The sequence below is a fragment of the Marmota marmota genome, unplaced genomic scaffold (genome assembly GCF_001458135.2).
Source record: "Marmota marmota marmota unplaced genomic scaffold, marMar, whole genome shotgun sequence".
NCBI lineage: Eukaryota > Metazoa > Chordata > Mammalia > Rodentia > Sciuridae > Marmota > Marmota marmota.
This window is the reverse complement of record NW_025999853.1, coordinates 21,770,615-21,781,782: the sequence shown is the minus strand read 5'-3', so window position 1 is coordinate 21,781,782 and position 11,168 is coordinate 21,770,615. Positions and strand designations below refer to the sequence as shown.

The window sequence follows — 11,168 nt, the reverse complement described above, 5'->3', positions numbered from 1 at the left end:
CGGTTCCGGGAGCCGGAACTCGTCCACCCCGCGCTCGGTGTTCGCTCCGATAAGATCAGGTTCTAAGAAGCACCCAGGCACTGAACCCTAGCAATCTGTCTGCAAGCCGCAGGCGAATTGCAGCCTGAAATTACCTGTTCTATGGCTGAATGCGCTGCGGTAAGTCGAAAACAGGGATGGTGACGTCAGCTTTCCAACATGGTCGCTGCTGGCCTCCTCTTTGGTCTGACCGGTGTGGAGAACCGAGATGGACCGCTTCCTTCCCCCGTCTCGAACCCAGAATTCAGCCCTGAGTACGGTGCTTGCACGGCTGGCAGAAACTGCAGCGCTGTATCCCTGCGTCGCTATCTCCTCGTTTCCCAGCACGTGCTGCAGACTCTAGCTGCGGGGCGGTTTGCTGAATAAGCAGTGTTACCCTCCGTGGGACAAACCTCTCGCGTTTGAGTCCCCGTAGCCGATCCTTGTGCGATGGAAATCCTTCCTCCAGGTTCTGGAGCACCCCACCATTGCTGGAAATTCCTAACAAGATATCCTTTAGCCGTCCTGACTTGCCATACTCCCACACAGTGAAGCAGCACACGGGGGCAATGCACTCCCCTCGCCGCCATCTTCCTTGTCTTCACACATAAGGTCTTTTAAGAAATAAGACCTGGTGAGACAGGCATGGTAGTACATGCCTACATCGTACACTCAGGAAATTAAGGCAGGAGGATCGTAAGGTTCAAGACCAGTCTAAGCAAATTAGTGAGACCCTGTCTCAAACTAAAACATAAAAAGAACTTGGGATATAACTCAGTAGTGAGGAGGAAAAAAAAAAAACACACACACACCACTATATTTCAATACTCACTGCTAAAAAAACTTTTTTAAGTAAGTAAATAAGAAAGAAACAAACAAGCAAATGACTTCTGCTCTCTGGAGCTAACAGCCAACTGTGAAAGAGGCTGAGTTGTCCCCTAATATCTATTCTCCCTTTATTACACATAGCCATCACAATAAACACTACCTTTTCTCACCTATCCTTCAGCATGTGCTTTTCATCCCTTGTCTTCTCTACTTCTATTTTGCTATTTGGATATGGACATGGGTAAAGCTGCCTTCTAGACAGAACAAAAGATAAGCCCCTGGACTGCCTGATTCTAGATGACAACACAAGTGAGAATCTCCTGTCTTGACTTTGCCACTATTCTTCTAATCTGTGTAAAGAGCTAAAGTTAATCCTAACCAATGAAAGAAGTGATCATGGTTTTCAGGTTAGGTTTAATATATAAAGCACAATCTAGTATATAGATCTTCTGCATTCTTTAGGAATTATATGACTATAGACTGCAAATTCATTAGATTTCTTTCAATTTATTTGATAGCAAAGATCAACTGCAACTTTTTCTCCTGGTGACTAACATGCAAAATTCATAATATCAGTCATTTGTTTAAAGCAGTTAAACACACTGTACTCTAATATAAATACAATACAAATAAACACTGAAACTACTCAGCAATCATATCACATTTCCCATCTTCATTCTTCCAAATGCTTTTCTCTCTCCTCAAACTTGTACTATACATACTCCCCTATTATTTTTGGCTGAGAACCTTGATTTCTTATTCACTGAGAAAAAAGAAGCAATCAGTAGGAAATTTCTACAAGTTTCCACCATCAGGATATCTACCTATCCTCCTACATCTATATCTATATACACTACCTTTCTTCCTCGATTTATCAATTAGCTCTGTGTTCCTAGTTAAGGCCAACTTCTTCACTGACTATATCTTTCACATGACTTTATCAAGAATTTTGCTCCAGAAGTTCTCTCCCTGTTCTGCTGCATCTATTGTTTCTTTTTGAATGGAGCATTCCTATTAATCCTAAAGTATGAGTTAATTCTTCCATGTTAAAATCACTTTCTTAATCTTTCTTTCCCCTCAGGCTAATGCCTATTTTCCCCTTTTCCTTTCTGGGAACAATCCTGAAAAAAAAGAGTTCTTACATTTCTTCTCAACATTTCTTCTCTTGAACTAAAAATAGCTATTACTAAGTCTGATGCTCACTTTTAGTGCTTATCTTGACCTACTGAATGCTGACCTCTGAATGTAGCTTATTCTTTCTTGACATTCATGTCGTTTTCAAGACCCTCCAAGCTCCTGGTATGCCTCCTATCTCTGACCCTTCCTTTTCAGTCCCCTTTGTTCATTCCTTTTCCGTAGCCTCTAAATTAGAAGTATTCGAGGTCTCAATCTTTAGATTTTGTTTCTTAACCTATAATCATTCCCTTGATGATCTTAGACAGATGATCTTTATGACTTTGAATACCATTTTTAGGGAGACGGTACTCAAATTTATATCTTTAACTTAGTTTGCTCTTCTGAACCTCAGACTTTTTTCTATATATTTACCTACTTAACGCCTTCACGTGGATGTCTAATAAATACCCAACTTAACACGTCTAAAACTAAGTATCTAACCATCTCTAAACCTGATCTTCCCACAAACCTCCCCAAAGTTCAAACTAAAAGCCCTGATAACTTCTTCTCATATCCTCTATCTGCTGGGTCAGCAAATTCCATTTCTATCATTTTCAAAATAAATCTACACTGAGTAAATCTAATAACCTTACTGCTACCATCATTCTCCAATCCACTATCACCTATCTCCAGATTGTTTCAATAGTCTTATAACAAGTCTCCTCTTCTGTCCTTACCATTTCCAGTTATTGCAGACATAGCCTAAGTCAAATTAAATCATTCCTTACTCTTATCCTTAGAAACTGTGGTGCCCCATTTCACTTAAAAGTCAAAGTCCATACACTGAACTATAACGACCCACAATATAGCCTCTAACAAATTCTTATCTGATCTCCTATCATTATCCAACTGCTTGCTCTTCAGCCACCAGGGCTTCTTTGCTGATCAAACATGCTTGTTACATATACTCTTGATTCAATGGCTTTGAACTTGTTCCCATGGCTTACAGCCAACTTACAGACTAATTATTTCCCATTCATATCTGTTTATCTTCAGTAATTATAATAAATATGTTCCTCAATTTATCATGACCAATTGTAGTATTCCCTGGTATACCTACAGTATGCAGTGCTATGGAAAAATAATAGCACTAATGTTGTGAGGGCTATGTTAAGAGGATTAGATGTATTAGGCAAGGTGGTATGACTTAGTGTAAGGGAAGTATGGAAAGACATTAATTTGGGGAAGATTATTTCAAATGCTAACATGTCAAATTACTTCTAAAAACTATCTGCAATGTTGTTACATTAATCAAAATTTTGTTTAATTATAAAAAAGATAAAAAATAAAAATAAAAGCAATCAATTACACTTCCGTCTTCATTTTTATAACACCAATCTAGTAATAGACATAATTTTCATCAGAGAAAAATTACAGAAAAGTATCCATCATTTACAAATTTAAGCAGTGGTAATATGCACAATAATGTCCTGTATAATTTTTTGAAAATGATAAAATTCAAAAGGAGGACATGTAATACTGTATTTATTGATATGATACAATTGTATTTTAATAAAAGTCAACTACTAAAACATTATAGATGAAATAACTTCACCTGTAAAATATTGAATTACCTTTGTTTCTTTGAAGCTCATTTCTCAAATCTTCAATAATAAAAGTATTTTTCTCCATTTCTTTTGTATATTGTTCTACTTGTTCAGTGAGCATCTTAATTCGACTATCTCGGTCCTGTATACCCTATAAAATATTTTAAAATATTGTGCATCCCTTCATGAATATTAATATACATCTTAAAGGTAAGGAGAAAAGTAGGTTTTATTTTTTTCAAAAAGACTACAAAATATATTTTCTCTTGGATAAAACTATGCTTTCAATATTCTGTATACCTTAGCTGCCCTACATAATGTTACCTACACAGGTATCACTCTAATAAAGAAGAAAATAGTGGCTAACATGCTAACAAATAGAAATTCCAAACTCTCTAACATCTGTGGCTCTTTATAACTCATTATGTGTTACTTACTCAATAGCCCTCCAAGAACACCATTTTACCATTTTGTGTATTTTTGTTTTGCACTGTGCTTTTCTCTTTCACTCAACTTAATTTCTATTCCTGTATTACTTCATTAATAAATACTGTCCTCTATACTTATTCTTAGCCTTTAAGTACTTCTCAAATTTCATTCTTTCTTTTGGACTGACTAAAAAGTTAACATATATAATGAAAGTGTGCTTTTTTTCCATGTAAGTTTTTATTAAAATTTTATTAAAACATTTTTATTAAAAATAAAATCTTTAGGTAGCTCATTAAAATTATTACCACACTTTGAGTTCATTTCACATGTAATAGGGTATATCAGGACTAAAATATTATATAATAAATCTTAATAACAGAGTAGTAAGATATTTTTTAAAAGTTTTGAATAGTTTCTCTTTAATTCCTGACTAAAACAATGGCTATATTATCTACATCAACATAGAAAAATAAACAAAATGATTCTAACTTTAACCCCTATTCTAATTTTTTTTCTTGACCTGAAACAAGAAATTACAAGACTTTGTCATACACCTAGCAGTGGAAGTCACTAAATTAGACACAGGTGATAAAATAAACAAGTGTTCACACTTTTAACTTTGATAAAAGGGATTAACAAATGAAAATCTGAGAAGGTTTTACCTGTTGTAGAGCCATAATATTACTTTTATCAGCATCAAGCTGGGCATTTTTAAGTTTTTCCTTCAGATTATGTAACATTTGCTGATATTCAATTATTTCATCATCTTTAGAAGACAATATTAACTAGAAATAAACAAAATATCTGTGACACAAAAGACAAACTATTCCTCACTTATGGTTAACACCATTAGTACATTTAAAAAAAAACATAGAAAATACAAATCTTTGAACAAGAAAGTATGACCTTAATTCTCTTTAATGTGAAGTTGAAATAAGAAATGATTCAAAAATGCACACTGTAATTTTTACATTTTCAGAATTCAAATTTTAAAAACTCAACTCATAATTCCTTCCTAAATCAGAACTTATATGTTCTTCCACATTATTATATAAGTTTTATACAACTTATCTATGAAATGAGCATTAAAATGCCACTGAGAAGAATAAAGTATCTTAAAAGCAGTTTTTTTTCTTAGAGGGATTGAATATCATAAAAATGTTTACGCTAAATCAATCTATACCTTTTATACATACCCAATAAAAAAGTAAGATTTTTTTAAAGAACTGAACAAGCTACTTATAAATTTCATGTAAAAGTTGTTCATAAAAGTCTAAAAACAGAAAACCAATGAGAACAGCATTTACTTATACATGAAATAATTAAACAATAATTTTAGATAACAGGTGAAATTAATTTCATAAAAGAGAGTCCAAACAAATCTAAAATTCAATAGGAGTTTTTGTATGGTAAAAAATGGAACTATATTTCAGTATGAAATGAAATATTCAAAAAATTATGTTTCAGTAATAGGTCTGTGGAATCCATATTACAATCTTTATACCAAAATGAATTATATATGCTTTAAAGACTTAAATGCAAACAAGGAAACCAAAAGATACTAGGAAAAAAAGAAAAGAAATGAGAAAACAAGTACTTAGAAGCCTTTCTAATTATGACACAAAGGTCAAAAACCATTAGAAAAATCATAAATTTAACTAATTAATATTCAAGGAAATACCATTTCATTGAATAATTGTCACCACCTCAATAACATACTTGAGTAGTCTGTATATTCTAATCTTGCACCAAAGAAAGTTTAGTAATAAATTACTTCTAAGTAATACCAGCACATTTTTTTAAAAGAAGCTTCACATATTGTTGCATCCCATTTTTTTTTTTTACAAAAATAATTTGGCATAAAGTCTGTGAAAATTATGCAGCAAAATATTGTACTTCATATTAAAAAAAAATACTTATGCCAATACATAAGCAACAAACTGGAGAAATGTACCTGCAACAAATATCACAATTACATATGGCAATTTATTTTACCAACTATACTTGTATATTTAAAAAATAAAATACATACAAGGGTATTTATTAAAACACTGTTATTAACAGTAAAAATTGGAAACCACTTAAATGTTACACAAAAAGGAATCAATTATAAATACACATACGACAAAGAAAATTTAAACAGCCATTAAAAACAACAAAGCAATACTATATATACTGAGATAAAATAATTATTTAAAGATGTATTACATATTATCATATGATTTCCCCACCAAAAAATTAAATTTCGTAAAAAAACAAACTAGTTTTTCCAAGAATTGGTCAATTATAGTTCACAGATAAAATCTGATACGCCACTTGTTTTTGTAAAAAAGGTTTCACTGGAAAACAGTCTTATTCATTGATTTGTGTATCGTCTATGGTGGTTTTCACATGCTAACAGCAGTGTTCAGTTACAAACAGACTAGATGGACTTTTTAAATATTTACTCTCTAGACCCTTACATAAAATTTAGTGACTCCTGATTGATTTTTCAGGCCTCACTTCCATTGCCACTGTTTTCATTTAAAATACTTATTATATATATTATATGAGTTTCCTAGATGATAACCAATTCCCATTGCCAACAACATTTACATGATCCCTATTAAAAGCAATGACTCAAGAAGAGAGTTTTTAAAATAAGAATTACTCATTCAGTCATCTCATGTTTTTCAAATATATAACTATCAAAAATCCAGCTTCTGACATGGAAAGGCTGTGGAATTGGTTGAGATTGGAGGGTGGTAAGGAGAAAGAGGTGAATTTTGAAAAGGCTTCCCAAGTGACTCTGATAGATCTCTTCTCCTACTCTTAATCCCACTGATTAACCCTGACTTGAAGCACTCACTCAATAACAAATGAGCTAGAAGACTATACAACTTTTCTGAGACTTATAACACCATCAATTAAAAAATAAATAAGTAAAAAACTTTAAAATTTTATTAACTTATAAGTCCTTTATACAAAAATAAAACTTAAATTTAAAACCTAAAATAGAAAATGAAAATGCTATTATATAAGTTGAGAAAAGCACCTTCCATTCTTCTACTTTTGCATTGACAGCTACCATGATTGGATCATCTTCTTCATTTTTTGCTTTCAGAAGATCTGTAAGTTCCTTCACCTAAAAGGTAACAATTATTTCAAGAAATGGTACTAATTGTTGTGACATAAATATATTTATTACGTATGAATATTTATATATACTCAGATGTACCACATTACATAAGCTATTACTAGAGTAGCCCGTAACATATGATAGTTTCTGTATCTTTATACAGGTTGAGCAATACTAATCCAAAATTCTGAAATTTAAAAGGTTCCAAAATTATACACTTTTTGGCAATGATGGAATGCCACAACTGGAAAATTCATGCTGAATCTCATGTGATATACGTCAATTGAAAGGCAAGTACACTAAAAATATTGCCTAATGTTTTTGGGGTATGAAACATAAATAAACCTAATATTTACATTTGGATCTTGTCTCCAAGGTTTCTCATATACACATGTTTCAAAATCTAAAAAAATTCAAAATCTGAAACACTTCTGTTAACAACCATTTCAGATAAGGGATACTCAACCTATAGTTGCACAATTTTCTTTAATTACTAGAGAATTGTATTTTTTAAACATTATTCTACTTTTTAAATAAGTTTAAGCCCTTATAAATAGTAAACAATATATTGATTTCTAATACATTTATATATATTTATATTGTATTCATTTTAAGATCTAAAGCTAAATGATATGACTTTCAAAAGTATCAAGGGAAAATCACCTATTAAGGTCTAAAATGCATAAACAGGACTGCCATCTATATATTTATTAAAGCGTCACTTACATATTCCTAGATGGCAAGAATTACAAGATGTTTGGGAGGGAATTTCAAAACACATATGGACAAGAATATCATGAGGACAACATATTACAATATTAAGAAGAGAGACAAAATTCACATCCTAGAAAGTTAAAGTGCTTCCAATAAACAGTAATGAAACAACATAAAGTTTTAAATAAACTATCTTGATAATAATTCTTACTTGAAGTCTATAATGATCATTTTCTTTTTTTAACTGGTCCATTACATTATCAGTCTGATGAACAATAGCTTTCATTCTGTTATATTCGTCAGTCATCTTTTCCATTTCCTGTACAGACTCTTCTAGGTTTTTCCTCATTTCTTGATTCTGAACTTCAATTTTCTCATTAGCTTCTGTTAAAGTCTAAAAAAGTTGGAGATATTATGATTTTATTTTTATTTTTTGGCAGTATTGGGGACCGAACCTAGGATCTTGCACATGCTGAGCAAGTGCTCTACCACTGAGCTATACCCCCAGCCCTAAGAGACACTATACTTTTCAAAAAAGTTTTAAATAAAGTCAAACTTAATCTAAGTTAAAATTAAATGGAGACATTAATAATGCACTGCACAAAAGAAAATTCTTTATGTACCTTTAGGATAAATTGACATTAATCAATTAAATTACATTAAACATCAAGAATATTGTACACAGGATTTCAATTGTTCCCAAAATAGAAGATAGGCTTATATAAAAAGAATGAATGAAGAATTGGAACTTCAAAGATGCAATTTATTTCATGATTTATAAGTACATGATGGCCAATTTATAATGAAGAATTACATGGAGGGCTAAATACTAGATTACATTATAGTGAAACTAAAGTTTATAAGAATAATTGCTTTAAACTGACTTTATTCATTTTACCTGAATTTCATCCAGATATTGGACAAGTTCATAGTTCTTTTTAGACAACTGTGATCGATAGTCACTGTCTTCTCCTCTTCTTGATAAAAGTGATTCTTTTTGTGAATCTATTTGTTTCTGGTAGTCAATAATATCCTGACGAAGCTGTTCATTCTGAAGGTAGATCAAAAACAACAGTCCTTTAAGAAATTATCCGAAACAACAAAACTATATCCTCTAAATATTGCTCATATTTTTTTGAACATATCTTTAAATTCCCAAGGTTTTACCACCCTTAAAGCCTCACCTTTTTCTTTAGACGTTTGTTCTCCAGAAAAGGACAGGAAAAAGGTAATTAGGAATGAGAAAGGCAATATATAATTAAAAATAATAGACAGAAATTAAAGAAAGCAAAAATAAAGAAACTTTAGGAGATTTGAGTACATTATTTTGGATAACCAAAGAAAGTAAGAATATTAACTATCAAATGAAATGAAATATTTTGATTATGCTACTACATTAAGAATAAGCAATATACAAACATTATTTGGCTCAGAAGAACCAAATAATAATTAGAATTTACAAAACTTTGTGAGAACAAAAATTATTAAAAAATGCTGAATAAAATAAGAGCAATAAGAACAGAAATCCACTCCTATATTCAATTAGCAAATTAGCAAAGAATGGATTATTGAATAGAAAGCAAGATTTTCAACACAGATAGAGATGAAAGACCTCACGTTTTGATTTATCTTCTAGTTCCTTGACACAAAATGGTATCATAAAATCAACCAATTCAAAAGCATAAGTTATCTGGAAGATTCCATTTCTGCTTACAATATAAATTTATGTAAACTTTTTTTTAACAAGTATCTTTATTGAACCACCACAACTAAAATTTTTTACCAACCTCTCTTCTTAATTTGCTGTTTTCGTTTTCTGCCTCCTCATTTCGAAGAGCCAACTAAAATGGTAAAAAAAACAAAAAACAAATATGATAAAATTCAACAGCAATTTAATACAAAAACAAGTTTTTTTGGTTTGTCAATCTAAATTCTAAATCCTTTCCAATAAAGTAAAAAAACATTTAACTATAAGAACTTTAAATCAACGTAACACAAATAAGACAAAAATCTATTCAAACTAAGGATTAGAAAGGACAAGGAAGACTCAGGTTAAAAGATTTAAAAAAAACCCATGCAAACTTAAAAACTAACCAGAACAAACAAAAAAATATAAATTAGTAAATAAATTAAAATTTTTAAACAATTATTCTCCTTATTTCTTCCCCATTCCCAAAAAATCTCTAATAAAATTAGTGGTTTTCTGCCAAAGATCATTATATTTTACTATTCTTCATGTCATTCATAGCTAGAAAACTCTTTGCTTCTAATTACTTAGAAATATATGTCAATGCATATAATAGTTAAATGAAGCAACCTGATATTAGACTGGCCTAGGCTAATATCTCTTGCCCATCGATTTCTAATGAAATGTGCACAAGGCATTTAACCTCTTAAAATCAGTTTTTTCATTTCATATGCTGACATAAGAACTAAATAAGAAAAAAAAAAAAGAACTAAATAAGATAAAGTCCCTTAATATAATACTCAGTAAATAGAATTTTAAAATAATATGTATGTATCTATAGAGTTGTCTTCTTCATATCCAAATGATTTTACTTTTGACTGTTTTGTTTTCTCAAATAAGCAAATATTATTATAATTACCATGATATTTTATCACCTACTCTTCAATAAACAATCTGATACTTTACTTTTCTATTTTCTCCTTCTTGAGAAGACAGAATGATAACGTTGTACAACCACATTTGAAAATCTACAGTAAAGAATCAAATGCAGTGTGTGATACTTAATGGAACCTTGGATACTGACAGGTAGGTGGGGGTGCTATGAGACAGAGATATTATTGGTCAAAAGAGGAAATTTGATTATGTACTAAATTATAATACAAAATCAATATTAAATTTCCCAAGTATGATAATTATACTGTGGTTATGCAGAATATCCTTTTTAACAGAGACATGCTGAAATGTTTTAAGTTTGAAGTTTCTACAATTAACTCTCATACAGCTCAGCAGAAAAAAAAAAGGCAGTGAAAGAGAAGTATTTCTGTGTATAAAAAGATAATGAAAGAAAGATAAAGCTAATGTTCAGAGTTATCAACTGGTGAATCTATATGTGGGGACTATGGATGTTTATTGTTTTTCTTACAATCTTCATGAAGGTCTGACATTTTTCAAAATAAAAAATTTAAAGAAAGTTCATAATAAAATGCAAAGCACAATTCAGATCTTAGAAGTTTGCCTATTATTATTATCCTTTTATTTTCATCTAAAAATTAAGAAATAAACTATTGTATTCTGAATTGGAAAATTTTAACAAGAGAGAAGTCAAGAACTTAATAATAAAGTATTAATGTTACTGATGTTTTTTCCCCTC

The 11,168-nt window shown here is 30.9% G+C and overlaps 1 protein-coding gene across 5 annotated transcripts in view; it reads right to left on the bottom strand.

Moving 5' to 3' along the window:
* The window catches only part of LOC107140026 (centrosomal protein of 290 kDa), an 89,203-nt gene that overhangs the window by 69,731 nt on the left and 8,304 nt on the right, over positions 1-11,168 (bottom strand). For 4 of the 5 annotated variants that reach the window (XM_048804262.1, XM_048804286.1, XM_048804257.1 and 1 more), the window contains exons 7-13: positions 9,618-9,671; positions 9,015-9,035; positions 8,729-8,881; positions 8,042-8,224; positions 7,033-7,122; positions 4,661-4,783; positions 3,597-3,720 (exon numbers count right to left, since the gene is read on the bottom strand). In XM_048804262.1, the coding sequence (XP_048660219.1) occupies positions 3,597-3,720; positions 4,661-4,783; positions 7,033-7,122; positions 8,042-8,224; positions 8,729-8,881; positions 9,015-9,035; positions 9,618-9,671 (748 nt within the window). The remainder of the gene's footprint in view (positions 1-3,596; positions 3,721-4,660; positions 4,784-7,032; positions 7,123-8,041; positions 8,225-8,728; positions 8,882-9,014; positions 9,036-9,617; positions 9,672-11,168) is intronic. The other variant, XM_048804280.1, reaches the window with a different exon arrangement.